At 55.6% G+C, this 17,941-nt stretch overlaps 1 protein-coding gene across 4 annotated transcripts in view; it reads right to left on the bottom strand.

The window, feature by feature from the left end:
* Positions 1-703: 703 nt before the first annotated feature.
* Positions 704-17,941, bottom strand: part of ZNF423 (zinc finger protein 423) — a 315,284-nt gene continuing 298,046 nt past the window's right edge. For all 4 annotated transcript variants that reach the window (XM_079117258.1, XM_079117259.1, XM_079117260.1 and 1 more), the window contains one exon: positions 704-1,256. In XM_079117258.1, coding sequence (XP_078973384.1) covers positions 1,227-1,256 — 30 coding nt within the window. In that variant the 3' untranslated portion in view covers positions 704-1,226. The remainder of the gene's footprint in view (positions 1,257-17,941) is intronic.

The following is a 17,941-nucleotide window of genomic DNA, read 5'->3' as shown; positions in this document are numbered from 1 at the left end:
GTTCCAGTCCTGGTGACAGGTCTCAGTTGGGAACCTTCTACTCTCACCCAGTTCCACTCTGGAGTCCCCAGTCCTGGATTTTATAGGACTGGGAGCTGCCCTATGCCCCTGCCATTTCCCTAGGCCCTGGCCAAAATTAGAACCCAAGTCCTACCTGGAGCCCTGGCAAGGTGAGGGTTGACCATTTGCCCACCAACTGGAGAACCATCCCTGAGAAGGAGAAGCAAGAAAGTATCATGGCCAAGTGAGCTACCTGCTGCATGGGCTTGGAAAAACTGCCCATTGCTCCTGGGCCTCAGTTTCCCCATTAGGAGTGAGAAAATCAGAGTGTTTTATCTCTATGGGTTGTTTCCTTTCTGACTTTGGTGTGACAACTGCCAGCTCATTCCATCTCTGTGTTAGGTTACTACATTCTTCTTTCTCAAAAGAAGCAGGGTCTATTGTGTGCTGCTCCCCAGGGGCACGTGTGAGCCCATGGGAACTCGCCTAGAAACACACCTCACTGGAGATGACAGCCCCTGCACATCCCGGGCTGGGGAGGAGAGAAGCAGGCAGCCGGATGCTAATCGCATGGATTCCCTTTATTGAACTGTACTAGTTACTGCAGTCAGATTAAGTCACATTTAAAAGCAGACCATCTAGTTGCACTGAAACCGATTATATTCATTACATAGTTTTAATCACTGTCCGGTGAACTGGCAAATCCAATCAAAGCATTAGTCTTTAATTAAAAAATTAAGAGGAAATATTCAGACAATAGCCAAGCAATCACATCACGATGCACAATTACCTAGAATTGCAATTAAAAAGTAGTTAACCAAAAGGGGGGAAAAGAAAAACAAGAAAGAAAAATAAAGAAGCAAAGAAAAAAAATCACACTAATCCATTTTTTTTTTAAAAACTATCAATATAATACATGAAGGAACAAAGGACAATAGCCTCAAAAAGCAGGTTTCTCTAACACTAGAAATGTAGTCTGCGGCGGAAACTCTAAAAGCACACTAGCTGTAGCAGGACAATAAAAAATACTGAGCATGGAATACTTTTAATCTCTGCCATTAATATTCATTTCCAGCTGCTTATAATAGCAGCGCCTCATGGCCAAATCATTAGAGTTTTACATCTGGGTTGCAAATGACACTTTGATTGGATGTAATGTTCAAATGGCCCTCCCCACGGCGTCTCCGGCAAGCCTTCTGCGGAGAGGTGTCCTGTCGAGCGGTCCCTCACTGTGCGTGCTGGCTCATCGTGTGGTTCTGCAAAGGCGAAGAAAGGAGACGCGTGTGAGGGCAGAAGAACGGAGAGCGTGCGGGCCCCTCCCACCCGGGGCCCTGACGCGGAGAGCCGCCGAAAAGCGTCTCGATTATTACCAAACAAAATGCAACACGGAAAAAGTGCTCCGGGGACGCAGCTGCCAAGACTGCACGTTGATTCGGGGGCTTGGGGATCGGTTCTGGTTGCTGCCAACATTGGGCTCCCTGTATTTTTTTAAGGCCATTCAGGTCTTACCACGGGAATGGGCTATGTGGAGGGAAAGGAGACATGCCGGGGAGGTGGCAGGAATTAAAAACATCTCATGACAAGGAGGGAGCTATCTCTGACTGCCTGCAGGCTGCCCCCACGTCCCCTTCTCCATCCTCCCCGTGGCTGCTCAGAGCCTAGCAGAGGGAGACGGCAGATGTGCTGCACAGCTCTCCGGCCAAGAAACACCCGAGTGGGCACAGACATGCAGAGGCAGTGGGCGGCTGCGGAGCCTGCAGCCTAGGCAGGGGACAGGTCGCCCAGCAGGAAGGGACCTGGAAGGAGCCTCTCGCCACCGGGCTCTGGGAGCCTGCCCATGTGGCCACGTGACACTTCTCAGGCCAGAAGAGGGGGGTGTTGTGCAGTTTGGCTGAATTCACCTGGGAACACAGGGCCAGGTGGGACCCTGGAGCCAAATGCTTCCCACTCGTCACAGTCCAAGGCACGTCCTCCCTCCTGCCAGCCAGAGTGGGCCAGCAGTGTTGATCTGTTTTTATAGGAACCAACAGCCAGGGGCTGAGGAGGGGATTTGGCCTCTGAGAACCCAGTCTTTTTGTTTCTTTTTGGTGGTCTGGCTTGCAAATCCAGACCAAATTCATCCAAGCCTCAGGTGAGGCTCCAACTCATGACCCATGCAGAAAGGGAGCAAAGTCCACAGAAGATGGAGTGGCCTGTGTGGAGCAGCACGGTGCCACTGATCCAGGGCAAAGCTTCTTAAGGATGCTCCTGCCCCTGTGGCTGGGCGCCCCAGCTACCAGCCCAGCGACTCCTCACAGGCTGGGAGCAGTGGCCTGCAGCTCTGCCGCTGACCACTAGGGGGAAGAAGAGGTGCTGCCTCTTTCTCCTGGGCTCCAGGTCAGGCTGGGAAGTGGACGAGGATGCCCACAGCTTCTCCTGGAGGCAGGGAGCCCAGGGCTGAGATGGGACTGTGCCTGCTTGTAGGCACAAGTCCCCTGTGGCAGCCACCTCATACTGTAGTCACTGCAGTGGCCTCCATGGTGCTGTCACTGACCTCTCCAGCCAGGCGAGAGGCAGCCCCCAGCACTCCATCCACACAGAGCAGACGCCTGCTGCAACGCTCGCTGATATTCGCAGCACTGGGTGCCAAGGATATCAGGGCAGGTTGCGTGGCTGGTGTTTGGCAGGCATGGGTGCTATGTACCTGTGTTGCAGGTGAATCACTTTCAATCCTCACAATAGCCCAACAAGGTGCGACATCATAAGATGAGAAAAATCGAGGCTCAGGGAGACTAAATCATCAGCCCAAGGTCGGCCAGCTGGGGTGCAGGAGGAGCTGAACCAGGCAACCACACCCTGATGGGTACCCCAGACCAGCACCAGACACAAACCCAGACTGGCAGCATGGCCTGGCATCTCGGTAGGGGTTATAATGGACCCAGAGCACAAGGCAGGTTGTCTGGGGCCACAGATGGGATGCAGGCGGTTTCCATGGGAACCCCCACCCTCCAGCCAAGGCACCTCTCCTTGTACTTACACAGGGACAGCCTGCTAGTCCTGCAGGGAGCCCACTGATCCTGTGCAGACCATCCTTCTAGCTCCAAGTTTCTTCTGTGTCCCTTCACCTCCTCTCTTGATCCTCCCAACCAAGTCACTCACAAGTCCTCTGGGTACACAGATCCCTTCTGCACCCCACAGTCCCCTCCAGGTACCTCATGCTCCCTCCCTCCTTTCCTGGGCAAGGCTGGCCTCTGCCAAGATCCCTTCCTTTCACATCCCTACAGCACCCAGCCTAATGCTGGGCACACAATCCTGACAGGACCCCTGGGCCTCCAATGCCCAGTGGCAGCATGGCAGACACAGCTGCTCAGGGACAAACTGGAGATCTCACCTCCCCACTCTGCCCACAGAGCCAAAAGAGGCCGAGCCTATCAGGTGTAGCCAGGTCCTTCTTCATATGTGGGAGGTTGTGAGCAGGAAGAGAGGGGGCATTAGGAAGAGAGCCAGGTGCAGCTCTTCTCCTGGTCTCAAGTTAACTAGGGCCTGGCACAAAGGCAGTCCATATTTTTGAGTGCATTCATGAAAGGGTGAGCAAGCGAAGGAGCTTATGGGTAGGACACAGACACGGGGAACGGAACGTGGAGAGTGCAGGGCAAGGGAAGGAACGGCACAAAGACAGGCACAAAGACAGGAGACTGGAATGAGCCGGGGCCCTGCAGGCCCAGGGTGGTGCTGGCACACAGGTCACCTGGAGGGCGGGCGGGAGTGTAGACTACAGACAGTGCCCACTTGTGTGGACTCCCTCCACAGACAGCAGAACACCAAACACCATATTTAACCTTCACAAGATCCTCAAGCACAACACATCTCCAAAAGGGGGCAAGGCAGTGTCTGGGGACCTCTGGTTGATGAGGCAAGCACAAGGCCAGTGTGACACATCATCCACACTGGCTCTGCTGGGAACTGCTGGCTTAGAAATCCCAAAGGTGGAAACTCACGCCCAGGACCACTGGCTAGGAAACTGGAAATAAATACCACTTCCCAGGTGACAGCAACAGTGTCCCTTCTCACTTAAAGAGCCACAGCAGGTGGTTTTCAGGTTAGACTCAAGAGCTTCCTCCAAGATGGTTCCAAGATGGAAGGGAAAAATTTCTTCCCTGAAGTTACATGTGTGTTTGTGTTTTTTTTTTTTTTTTTTTTTTTTTTTTTTTTTTTTTTAAATGAGAACAAAAGCCCAGGATGTCACAGCAGATGGAAATGTCAAAACTTGATGCCCCAAGGGAACTGGGCACCAAAATTCATTGAGCGTTGTGTTATTAAGTACCTGCTGGATGCTCTGCTCTGGGCTGGGCACAGTGAGGGGTAGGGAAAGACTCCAGCTGGGTTCACCCCTTGAGGGGCCTGACGTGAGGGGCGAGATGCACAGGCCCCAGACGTCTGTGCAACTGTGGTGCAGATGGCTGCTCGGCTAGGGAGGCTGGGCAGGACCAAGACAGCGTGTGTGTCAGAGGGGACCAGGTGCTCAGCTGAGGAGGGCGTCAGCTCTCCTAGGGCCATCTCTCCAAGGGCAGAGGGGGTGGTGGGGACCCTTGTCACTCCCTCCTCATGCGCACCCTGGGCAGCCCCAGGGGAGCCACTTCCAATGGGCTCCGTTCAACAATCCTAAACAAACTCGCCATGGCTGGAGGTGTGGCGGGGAGGCCTTTGTAAGAGCGCTTCCACCCGGCATGGTCCTCACAAGGGCGTTCTGGCTTAATGTCTATTTCTCTGTTTATGCCTCTGCTATATTTAGCCCCTTGGAGAAGAAAATCGTTTTTTAAAGATGCTACCGACCCCGCAGATGAACACTTTCCGGCGCCATGGGGGTGGGGGTGGGGGAAGGACGGGGAAGAGCCTGGATGGAGGCCTGGCCTCCACACCTGCCAGGGAGACAGGTGTGGGGCAGAGAAGCAGGTGAGGAAAATAAAACAGGGGGATGGGGGATGGGAGGAGTGGTGGCCACAGCTGTGGCTGGGAATTGCCCACGTGCTCCTATGGACTCTGGTGGAGCCTGATTTGGGAGCCTCCGCCGGGCTCATAGGGCCACGAGTCAGAGACAGGCAAGGGGTAGTCGGGTGGGCACAGAGCTCTGCACACTCCCAGTGTTGGGGTCAGGCCTAGATGGGGTCCTGCTGAGGCCCACAAAAGGAGCCCTCTGTGGAAATCATGACTCAGGAGCTGGCTCCCTGTCGCACGCTCAGCCTCTCAAGGGAACCAGCCCAGAATTCACTTACCCTCTTTCGTTCATTCACTCAGCAAAGCTTTATTGACTCCCTGCCGGGTGACAGCCACAAGCTCCTTGCTGGGAATTCAGCAGCAAGGTGTTTCTGATCCTGAACCCAATCTAGAGTCTAAGTTGGGCACAGAGGGACTGGGCCAGGCATTCGGGGCACCGACACAAGCGGAGTGGGCCACATGGAGGTTCAGCTGGGGTCCAACTCTGTTGGGAGGGAGACAGCCCTGCCTCAGCCCACCTCCACACCCCACGACCCAGGAAGCGCAGAAGCAGGACCCCCCAGCACAGGGCTGCTGCTCCAGGCCTTGGCTCCATTTCTTGCTCTTTGGCAGGGACCCCAACTGGTCTCCCCTTGATGCCCGCCCACCCCAGTGTCAGTGGAGAAGACTGGGGGTGCTTCATTATGGTAGCATGAAGCAGTGAGACATCTCTGCACATCCTGGGATATGCAGGTGTGGGCTGCAGGTCATTCTTAGATGTCCTTGGTAGTGGCTCCTCCTGAGCACCAGACACCCTGATGACAAAATGTCTATGAAGTCCCAGCCCCTGCCCTGGGTGGCTTCAAGGCAGGCAGAAAGCATTAGTGGGGCTGGGCTGGGTTGAGTCCTGAATTCAAATCCTACCTCTGCCACTTACCAGCCATGTGGCCTTGTAATAGATGCCTTGACCTCTGGGGATTGGGGCTGCCTCTTCCAAGGTGCCCCTTGGACCCAGGAGACAATGTGCATATAACTTATCCTAGGCCCGACCACAAGGAAGTCCTGCACAGGTCTCCCTAAGGGTGTCCCAGACAGGTGGCTGGGATGGAGGGGCTGCTTGCTCCCCGCTGGGACCCCTGGGAGGTACCCACGTTTAATGGACTGACCAGCTTGCCCCTTCCTGCCTGTCCCGAGGGCTGGCAAGCCTGAGGAGTGCTCCTGAAATGGCCCAATCTTGGGTGGTCCTCTTCCTGGGCAGCAGGCACCCGATGAAGCCCCCACTCTCACGACCCCTCCCCTCCTGCCCCCAGGTAGAATATCAGACCCACAGGTCATTGTGTTCCCCTGCCTCCTGGTACCAAGCGAGACACCTGGTGAGGAGGGGCCACTGGGGAGACTCCACAGGGGAGGAGGAGGTGTGTGCTCACCCACTCACCCAGTCCACAGATGTCTCCAGAGTGCCTGTCTGTCGTGTCCGAGGCTGGGCACAGAGCATCCTGGAGGAGAAACCCTAGCCCCCCTCGGGGAACTCGTGCTCCCACAGCGGGTGCAGAGGTAGCCTTGAAGGGTCTAACGCTCAGGAAAGCAAGACTTGTCCCTGGAGAATGAGGCCTGGCTCTGGCCCTTGAGTCCCTAGAGCAGACTAAGGGCACAAGAATACTTAGCCCCTCACCCCCAGAACTTCCGACTGACCCATTCTCCCTGTATCCCAGCAGGCCTTCACCTGAACCCCACACCTCCTCTCGCTCCCTCATGGGAAGCAGGCTCTGGAAGACCCCCTTCCTCCCCACCCCCACCACTAGGCCACTCCCTGGATGGCTCCAGCCACCATGGCTTTACAATGGCCTTTCTCCAAGGGCAGGGGCCAAGTGCACAAACTTAGTAAGTCCTCTTAGCCATGGAGAGAGCCAGTTTCTGGGGCAAAGGCAGATGCACCAGGCTAAAATCTCAGGCCTGCTGGAGTGAAGCAGGGAGGTGGTTGACCTCTGTTATTTGCTTATTTCACAAACAAGGAGCTTGGCCTTGTGCAAGAGTCAGAAGAGGGGGCTGAGGGAGACAGAGATAGAGTGGGGCGCATCCTGGCCTTTTCCCAGCTTGTGGCTGGAGGAGGGGGTGGGATTCCACAAAAAGGACCACAGAGAGGCAACTTCTGATAGGAAGATGCTTAAGGAAGCAAGCTGAAGGAGAGCTTGTGTTAGGATTTGCACTGTGTGTGTGTGTGTGTGCGCACACGTGTGCGTTGGTGAACACACAAAGAGATGAATGGATTTTCCGGGCAGGACGTACCACCTGAACAAAGTGCTTGGAGATGGGACTGACACCCACAACGTGCAGTGTGGGCTCGCCCCTCCTGCCAGGCTCCGCGCTTCACACGTATTCACTATTCCGGTCCCACGACAGCGTCCGGAGCGGAACTCCGTGGTTACCCCATTGCACAGATGAGAAGGCTGAGGCGTGGAGAGGCTCTGGCCTGCGGCTGGAAGGCAGTGCCGATGGGCACCTCCGTGGCCCGTCGGCAGAGCCCCCTCCGCCGCGGCACCGCTCTGCCTGTGAAATGTGAAAAGTGCAGCATATGTTGGGGGAGCGATGAATAATTCAGCTTGGCAGAAGCGCAGGGCATGTGCTGTGGAGACGAGCCTGGAAAGGAAGGCGGGGGCCTTATTGATGGGGCTCCGTGATGCCAGACGAGGCAGCTTGCCCTTAAATCTGGGCCATGGGGAGCCATCGAAGGTATTTGAGCTGTGGAGTTACACGAGACGCAAGACACAGGGAGAAGCTCATGCCTCCAGCCAAAAAGGTGACTCAGCGGGGTCTGCGTCTCCCTGGGCTCCAGGCCTCTGGTCCCTGGCTAAGCCTCCTCCCCGGCACGCACACTGCACTCTTTCCCTTTGGGGAGGGTGCACACGCAGGCAGCGCTGCTTCCCCTCTCTGCTGTGTATCACCTGGGCAGCCCCTCTCTGCTTGTGAGCACTTATTTTTAGAAGCATTTGACAATCGTCCAAGGGTCTAAGACGAACAGATGGCCTGTCTTAAAGGCTCGTATGTTCGCTAGTTTGCACTTCTGACAAACGGTAAGCGCACTCGAGAGCGCACCATAAACAGCCCTGAATGAATACTCAGAACACAATTTAGCTAATGCACGTCATTAAAATTAGGAGTGAGCAATGGCCAAGGCTCCCTCCAAATGCCTGCCCGGTGACGCGGCCACTCCCCTCCCAGGGCCCGGGCTACAATGTGGATGCACCCCACTTCCCCCAGAGGTCCCCACCTGGCAAGCAGGTATTGTGCCATTGACACCAAGGGCAGGGTAAGATTTGGCCATGCGGCGGTGACACCCACCCTTGGCATCAAAGTAAGGCCCCTGACCCACTGGCCTGGGACAAAACCCTGAAGCATTCCACAAGGCAGAGGAAGAACAGCAGCTGATCCGTGTGCAGGGATGTGCATGAGGTTTTCCTGTCTCTGCCTCCAGACAGGGAGACAGCCTGTCGTCTGCCACTCCAGAGCAGCAGGAAGTGAGCGCCACAAGGCTCAGGCAGGGAAGTGCCGTGTCTCTGAGAGTCTGGGTGCACCAGCATCTCCTGGCCTGGAGGGAGATTCAGCTTCTAGGGGGCAGGAGGGTTGGTTGTACCAGGAGGTCCAAGAGCAGGAACAGATTCAGGGACCCAAGAGTGGCCTGGGGGACAGATGAGGAGGAGCTACATCCAAACAGCCTAGGACCCAGACTCCTTCTGTTGGAGGTTCTCCAAGGGGGCCGAGCAACGCTGGCTGGGCTTCTTTGTCCTAAGAAGTCCACGGGGAGGAGAGCACCTTCCCTCTGAACTCCCCTCTCGCCTGCACCCAGGACACAGAAGACAGACCGTGGGATGCAAACATCCCATGAAAACACGGGATAAAATGTGGGGGAAAAAATCCAATAAAATCCCACAGGGACAGGTTCCGTCCTGCTGCATTTTGAAAATAAAACCCACCAGAGAATAGATTATTAGGAGGGAACTGAAGCCTCTATTAAGGAACCCAACCTGTAAACAGGCTCCCATTTAGAGTCACCCAACAAAATAAGGGAAGTCACATTACTTGCCTAGGGGACTGCAGACTCAGGGGAAGCACACGTCAACCTGCAAATGGGCCCAGGCGGTCTGCTTATGAGCAGAGAATCGGGGGCAGGAGGCGAGACCTTCACAGCCGCACAAGGGAAGTGAGAGTTTTGTGTCTGTTGTCACAAGGAAAAGGAGATGAAGTATTTCCAGAGCTCCTTGTAGAAGTGCCGCTCTGAAGTGACAGGGTGGACATAACCCATCCCAGGGCCCGAGTTAATTTGGCCACAGCAGCTCTTGCTGTTTTTCCAGAGAGGGATCCCTGGTGGCTGGCTAGGACTCTGGGGACAAATTCGGGGCTCAGCACTGGGAATAGACAGTTCCAATAATGGTGTCCCAGGTTCAGTTCTGAGGACCTTGCACGGGCTCAGTCAATCTCACGGGCCACTACGAAGCCTGCACTAACCACACCGCCAGGCACCTGCTTGGACCCAGGTCAACAGTTCATCTCAAATATGAATTAACCTGCTCCCCTGCCCTCAAGGAGCATGAGTCCTGGAAGGCCCACCTGGAAGACCCCTGGAAGGTACGATTCCAGCCTGACATAGCCAAGGCGGGTCCAGGGTGGAAGAGGGGAGACACTGACATTGGTGGATGGTCTCCTGACACCTCACGAGGGCCTCTCTTCCCACCTCAGGGCTAATCTGCCCTTTTGATCAAAACAGGGAAGACCAAAGCAGCTTATTGGCTTGGGCACCAAACTCTCAGGGAATTTTTGTGTCAGGAAAGAGGGCTGATGAATTCCTGGTGATCCATGAGCACAGGCGGGGTTCCTCCAACCATGTGGAGCTGTGTGTTCAAACCAGGCCTCAGGCTGGAGGCCGCGGTCAGGCTGGGGTCCCACTGCCACAAGAGCAGCCCAGCCCAGGTGTAGAGCAACAAGGCACAGCCAGGACCGAAAGTCTCAAGAATGCAAACTGCATGGAGAAGGGGGCGGAGCACGTCAGCGCCAGGGGATGGTCACCCGTGGGCAGGTAGCCCAGGGTCGCCAGGGCTTCTGCTTTTGCCAAGAAACTGGAAATCTAGATTTTTCTTCAAAGACCAAACTTCCTCTGTGTGTAAAGCACTCACACGTCAATCAAAATGGGTCTGCAGGTGAAGAGCTTGAGCCTCTGGTGTGGGCGAGGGCCTCAGGACGCCCCTACACCTGGCAGCACACTACCGGGGCTGGGGATCCCAGGGCAGGAGGTCGTGGAGCCGTGTCCTCAGGTGGCAGGTGGCCAAAGTATTATTTAGAGCTCTCATCAGAAGAAAGGGGAGGTGGCACTTGGCACAGTTAAGTTCTGAAGAAAAGGACAGCGCGTAGAGAGATTCTGGTGACGTCGGAACTGCCCGCATGTCTTGGCACTCTGCCCGGGGAGTGTGTCCTGCTCAGCTGGCTTGAGTGTCCGGGGTGTGCTGGGGTGAGCACAGCTGGTGACATCAAGGCACATGCAGGGAGACCAGACCTCCCACCTTCCCCGGGGCCACACGGGACCCCCACATGGGCATCTCAGGGGCTGGTGCTTCTCCTTCTGGATTATCACCTCGATGGTGATAATCATCCACCTTATACTCTCCTGGCTTCCAAAGGGCTCCAGAGTCCTCTGGTTCATCTCCAAAGTGTCCCCAGGGGGAGAAGGAAGGAGTGGGTATGGAGGGCAGCCTCTTGGGACCCTTATGGAAGCAGCAACTCCTCTTAGGTCCCCCACACAACTCAGCAGGCCTGTGTCACATGGGCACTCCACACTCACAGAGAGCTCACGCTCACGACCCCAACACATACACACTCACAGATCCCATGTCCCAAACTCACAGATACCCCTCTTGAATACCTCACCCCTCACACCCTCGCTGATACCTCACGATCACACACAGATGGGCACCCCCACACACTCAGGAACACCCCTCCTCTTCTTTATTTTTGGATAATCCAATAAACCCCCATGCCCATAGCCATTCACCAACAGCCCACAATCACACACACATACAGTCTCTCCCTCTCTCTCAGAGTCCTGTCAGGGCTGTGACAGGGTTGACTATCACAATTTTGATGTTGGACTCTCCACTGTTGGGACCCTTCTGAAGACCCCATTCCTGAGCAACCAAAGTACCTGTGAGAAGCCCAGCTGTGTTGTCTCCTTAAGGGAGCAGGGCTGTAGAAGGGTCTCTGCTTGGGCCCTCCTGGGTCCTGACCACGCCCAGAATACATCCTGACCTGGATCCAGAGGCCCCAGGAGGCTGGACGCTTGCTGCCCCCAGCCTCAGTGACAGTCTTCAGTTCCCCAAATTCACCAGCCCTGCCCTCCACAGCCGTCCTGCTGCCCCAGTGCCCACCCGCAGCCCTGTTTCCCAGAGCCTCTTGTCTGAGGCCCACACATGGCATGGTGTAGCTCTGTGCCTGCAGAGGATTTCTTCCAGCACCTTCCTCAGCTTGCCAAGACCTTGTCATCTACCCACCGTGGCCAGCTGTCCCTCACCACACCCCAAGGCAGAGGTGTCGCCCCTCAGCCCTCCATGGCACCCTGGTGTTGGCTCCGAGGCATGCTTGTGAAAACTCCAGGGGTATTTCTAAACGGGCTGCCAGCTGGGCGGTCAAGCAAGGCCTCCAGCGACTGGCTCAGCGACAGGAGAGGAAGAACGACAGTGGCCCCCACTCGATGCCCCTGTCCCCACCCAGCCAGGCCATGTTTGACTCTTTTTTTCTTCAAGTAGGAGAGATCTCTGAGGACATTACACTAGGCAAAATAAGCCAGTCAGAGGACAGATAATGCATGGCTCCTTTTATACGGAGCAACTAGAAAAACTGAACTCACAGAGAAGGCAGAATGTCGGCTGCCAGGGTCGGGAGAAGGGGAATGGGAATGGGGTGTTGATGGGGACAGAGTTCCCGCCTGGGAAGATGAAGAGGTTCTGGAAATGGGCCGTGGTGATGGTCACATGACAGGGATGCAGTCAGTGCCACTGACCTGTGCACTAAAAAATGGGTAACATGGGAAATTTTAGGTTATATATCTTTGAAACGCAAATAAAAACAGAATGGGAAGAATCTTCCAGGGTCAGCGGTCAGGTGGGAGAGAAAGTTGCCTTCTACACCGTAACCCAGGCTCAGGGCCACGGCTGGGTGACTACCCCCATGACTCTGGCTCCAGAGCTGAAGTTGCCCAGAACAAGATGGCCTGGCTGGGTGACAGCTGCAGCACCCAGGGGACACTGTGCCACCTGCTAAGCACTAGTGCGTGCTGGCTCCAAGACCATCTCCATTTCTAGGAAGTGGAGGGGCTTCCTCTGTGCCACCCGAGCTGACCACCGTGGTCAACGGCACAGCTTCTGGTGCCAGGCCCTGGAAGCGAGGGCCCTTACGAGGTCCGGGGCTCCTGCCCCTGAGCACTGAAGCACACAGCCGAAAGGCCTCACCTGTGGTCACTGGCAAGCCAAGGGGACAGGGGCCTGGTGGCTACTCGAGAGAAGAGTGGGAGCATTCTCTGGTTCTGTGGGAGGGAGGCAGGAAGGTGGGCACGAGGCTCCCCTGGACCTGTGAAAAACGTTGCCATCTTGGAGGTAACTGAAATGGCAGGGAATTCTCCCCCTTGATAATTTTCTGACTCTTTGCAGTTCTTTAAAATTTTCGCTACTTATTCATCAAAATGTGACGAGCAAACCCAGCTCCACACAGAGCAGCGCATTTCACCAAACGAAAATCAGGACAAATAGCCAATAGCAGGGATGGAATACTGGAGAATCAGGGCTGCACTGGAAAATCTAGGTCACACGGTCACTAATTATACAGAACACGTATGTTCAGGTCCCTGAACTAACCCAGTGCTTTTAGGTTTTGCAAATGATATCTAAAAACTTTTTGATCAGATCCATTCTACTTTCTTAGAAATTTTTGTTAAAAGGAAAACTTTCCTGCGTCTTCGAAATTCTTGGAAATTCCCCTCGCTGATGAAGATGGTGGTCACCCTCAGAAAACACGACCCAGCATCCCCCCAAATGGCTCCCTGAGCCCACACGGCTCAGCCCCCCTTGCTCACAGGCCCCCAGGCTGCAGGGCCAGAAGTTCTGAAGATGGACCTAATTTGCTGTGATGAATTGTGTGCATGCACCAGTGATCAAAACTGCAGCTGAGACCGATTACAGTTAATGATAGCCACGGTTCTCGGGAAACACGTAGGTGTGCACCCTTGCTGGTCCAGAGACGGAGTCTCACAAAGCGACGGGCAGCGGCTGATGCCCACCCCCCCAGGGAGGCAGGGCTCGGTGGGCTGCCCACCCGTGGGAGGCTGGTCCCCAAGAACATTGTGGATCAGCCTGAAATGCCGTCCCTGTCCTCTGAATCCCCTCAGCCTCCAACCACACCGGGGGTACACTGCCTTGTCCACACGCCTGCCCGCCATGACAAAGTGGTCTGCCTGATGGCTCCCCTTCCACCACCAGCAGACTCCGCCGGTGCCCCTGAGGCAGACCAAGAACCATCTCTTCCCCCACGCCACTCAACTAACAGGGGTGCGTCCACGTGTGTGCACGCCCTGCTAAGGTGGGGAGAGGTGCGGGCAACAGCGGGGTTAAGAGCACACGGGGAAGCAGCCATAAAGGCTACGCAGCTCTCGGCTCCCGCTCCCGCTCAGTACCGATGGACGGGGAGACAGATGTGCTGCTGATGGATGGAGAATAGCTGGCAGATGGGTGGATGGACAGACAGGCGGATGAGGGGTGGGAGGGGATGGTTGGATGGAGGGATGGTGGGAGAAAGGAATGTGGGGGAAATGTGTGGGTAGGAGGGAACACAGGCTGGAGTTCAAATCAGGTGTTGACAGACACTGTCCCTGTGACCCTCTGCTAGTCCCGTCACTTCTCTCAAGTATCCATTTACTCAACTGAAAGGTAGGACTAATATGTCTACCTAGCAGACTTGATATGAGGTTCAAATCAGACCACACACAAAAAGGGTTTTACAGCACGTCACAACACAACACTGTCTTAACCAACACCAACACGGGCTCTGCCTTCACTGTCCATGCAAGACCACGGCCATGCCACACTTTCTGATGCAGTAGCATTGGAAGCAAAAGCGGGGAGACCAGGACAGTGTCACGGGCCAGGGCTGCAGCCCTCTGGGGCTGTGCACCAGCTCTGATTTGGGCAGAGGGCCTGGTCACTGAGTAGGGGAGCAGGGCCCACTTCGCTCTCCTGATCACAACTCAAGCCCAAATGGACAGAATGCACACCCCACCCCTACCCTGAGCCCACTCCCCACTGCTGGTCGCCTGCCTAATGTTCAGTCCCCAGCCTCTGATTTCAAGTCTGTAAAATGCTGCAACTGAAAAGCACTTCTAGTGGCCCCAGGTTACTGAGGTACCATGAGATGATCCTTGCAAACTGTGAAGTATCTTGACACAGACTAGCAGACCAAGGTAGGCGGTGTTGACCTGTGGACCTTTAAATGATTGTTTCTATTTCAAAAAAGGGAGCTTTCCCGTGATTACAATGGCTAACCATTACCTAGAGTTTAGTAAGTGCCACACATTGTTCTTAGTGCTTCTATACACGAACTATTCAATCCTCAAAATGCCTTTATTAATAAGGTAAGGAAACTGAGGCCCAGGAGGCTGACTCCCTGAGGCCCCAGAGCTGATCAGTGCTAGACCCTGTCCACCAGCCACAGATGCTGTCCTCTTTAACCAGCAAGTGTCCCATTTTACTGATGGAGAAACTAAGGCTCTTTCTGAGCCTTTTTGGAAAGGGGGCTTGCCAAGTCATCCACCTAATCAGAGGTGGCCCTTGGATTTAGCCCAACTGACCCAGTCCTAAGACTACCACCTCCTTCCCCCAGCTGTCCCCTATTATAGCCCCATCCCACTGTCCCTCAGTGCCACCTAAAAAAGACACCACGCTGAAACTGTCACCTGCCCTCACCCATGGTTCAGTCACAGTGACTCTCCTGCAGTACTGGACACACCCCGGCCAGTCCCTGATGGATTCTGTCTAAACTTCAGAAGCAGAGCAAGTGCAGCCACATCCATTATTGACACAGCAAAATTAATTTTCTGCCATCGCCTCCGTCTCCCCCGCCTGCCCAGCCCCCAGCCCTCGCCTCTCCTGTGAGCGTTGCCGGGCGGCTGCTGACGGGCACTCCTGAAATGCCAACTTGCATTTCTCATCATTAATTTCTCTCTAAATGTCATTAGTAATTGTTCCTGCTCGACCAAAGAGTGCAATCCAGGTTTCCACCGAGAGCACCCTGGCCGCTTCTCTTGGCTGGTGGGGGCCAAGAACCCCCAGCCAGGCCAGAGCCCAGCACCCTAGCAGGAGGCCCCTCTGTGGATGAGGGGGGAAGGCAACGGGTATCATCAAGATGAAACCAGACGAAAGGGGCCCAACCACATGAGAGCTGCACCCTAGTGTGACACTGCAGCAACGGCTGATGCTCGGGCTGCAGAGCAGACTGACCAGGTTCAAATCCCACCTCAGCCTTGGCCCAGCTGGGCCTCTGTCCCTGTCTGTAAGATGGGGACAGTAACAGCATTGGTTTGACAGGGTTGCCCTGAGGGTAAGATAATGGAGGCAAAAGGCTTCCTCCCCCACCCGGGGAAGCAGCTCAGCTCTGCCACTTACCAGCTATGTGTCTGAGCCTGTCCCTCCCAGTTCTGCCCCCAACCTACTCTCCACCGTCAGCCCCTCTGGGGGGCTGGACACCGGCCTCGATTGTCTCCCCACAATCACCCGCCAAGAAAGGTACTGGTGGCCCATCGTTCAGGTGAGGGTGGTAAGTCCCCAGGAAGAAAGCCAGACGTCCAAGGTCCCACCGAGAGCGAGAAGCAAGACTGAGATCCACACCCTCTGGCCCCGCGCCTGTCCTTCCTGTACACGAGAAGTCCTCTTTGTCCCTGTCGATGGCAGGCGAGGCTTTACACAGGACACGTTTCTGTGGCTGCTGAACCACCGTGGCACCCACCGTTACAAGTATTGTCATCGTTACTAAGAAACTAAAGGCATTTGGTCCCGGCTGGGACCGCGCTGGCGAGGGCTGGGCTGGAGGCACACATAATGGCCGCAGGCTCGAGGCTCCTGGCAGCTCCCCCGTGCCCATCTGTCGCAATGGCATGGTGCCCCTCTAAAGTTGGTTGGCCCCCTGCCCTAGGGCATGAATGACAGGCTCTGATGGGCAGACAGGCAGCCTGAGGCCGATTCCAAGTGCCATCTCTGCTCCAAGCCGGGCCTTTGGGGGAGGTCCCCCAGTCCCCACCTGGGCCTCAACACGCTTCATTGCTCAGGCAGGCTGACCCCGGAGGCTGAGGAGGGCATCTGAGCAGAGTTGGACACAGGCTTCTGCCTTAAGGGCACCCTTCCAGATGCCCATGTCCCCACCTCCTCTCTAGTGACACATCCAGGGCTGTGCAGAGCAGCCCGGCCTTGTGCCCCAGGAGCAGTGTGTGGTACTGATGTGGCCCTCTGGAACTGGACTCTCAGGGAGGCAAGGTCTGTCCACCCGGCCCAGCACCCAGAGAGAGCCTGTCCTTGGCTGCCAAGGGCTTTGAGGGGTCTCTTCCCCCTCTGCCTCATTTGGGGCTAAGGACACACTCATGCCAGACTGTCCAGGTGCACGCTCTGTCCCACAGCGCTGTGTAAGGGTGGGGGAGCCTCAGTCTACCGGCCAATGATTCCACTCCCAGAAGGCCCCCGAGACCCCCCCTGAGAGACCTGGCGGCCCAATCCCATGAGCACCTGGGAAGGGCGGTCTCAGTTTTACTGCTTTCAGGTGAGGAGCTCAGGCCTGTGTCCTGGGCTCTCTGACGATAAGGCACATTATCAGTGACTGCCTTCGTTTCCTCCAAATGTAGCCCCCAAACAGACACATGCAGCCTGCCAAGGACACTCAGCCAGTCCAGGTGGTGGCAGCAGGAATGATGATGATTTGGTGACAGTGATGTCATACTTTACTGAGAGCAGGGAAGGCCTTGTCCCCCTTGGAGAGCAGACAAACCGGTGCTCAGAGAGGCAGACCTCAGCCAGCAACACAGCTACCTGCAGGGAGTGGGGGCCCAACCCAGGCCCCGGGGGCCCAGCTGCGGGGCCGCGCTGTGCGCAGCAGGTCTGATGTTTAATTACTGCCTGAGTTACCCAGAACGTGCGGGGCTGGCAGTGCTCCGGATCTGGGAATATCAGCAAGGACATAATGAGACGGCTTGGGGATGGGACCCAAGTGCACACACCCAACTGATGTTTCATACACACCCTGCGCACACGGCTGGACGGTAGTTTTATAAGATATTTTAAATGATTTCCTACATAAAACAAAGTTTCAAGGTGCAGAACTTTCCATCTGAGGTGTCATGTCGGCACTCAAAAACTTTTGGAGTTTTGCAAAGTTTCAGATTTCCTCAGATTTTCGGATCAGCTCTACGTGACTGATACGACGCGATGCAACACTACAGTGTTACGCTGGATTCCAGAAACGATCATGGATACGGTGTCCCTGTGGGTGTGCTGTGGCCCTCCCCGTGTGAGGTGAGCGGCTGAGCGCAGGTCTCTGCGTCTCCACCACGGCGCACATCTGGCACACGGTGGTGCTCAGAACACGCCTGTGAGCGAGACGGAGCATGTGTGTATCCAGCTAACTGGATGAACTGCAAGCCCACGGACACCCGGACCATGGTCACGATGACCCTGACGATGACAACATGGGCTGATGCTCACCAAACCTGGCTTTTTTAGCACCATCACCTTCATAATCCCAAAATTCCACAAGGAAGGGACTGTCATTGCCCTAAGGTCCAGAGAAGGTCAACCACTTGCTCGTGTCACCGAGCTGTTTGGTAGTGAGGCCGGGATTTGAAGCCAAGGCGGTGGGCCCCATGGAGTGGGCGTGTCATGCTGCCCCAGGAAGCAGGATCTGGCCAGGGCAGGGC

The sequence above is a fragment of the Sciurus vulgaris genome (genome assembly GCF_902686455.1).
Source record: "Sciurus vulgaris genome assembly, chromosome: 17".
Lineage (NCBI taxonomy): Eukaryota > Metazoa > Chordata > Mammalia > Rodentia > Sciuridae > Sciurus > Sciurus vulgaris.
The sequence above is the reverse complement of the archived record's forward strand: the minus strand, read 5'-3'. Positions and strand labels throughout refer to the sequence as shown.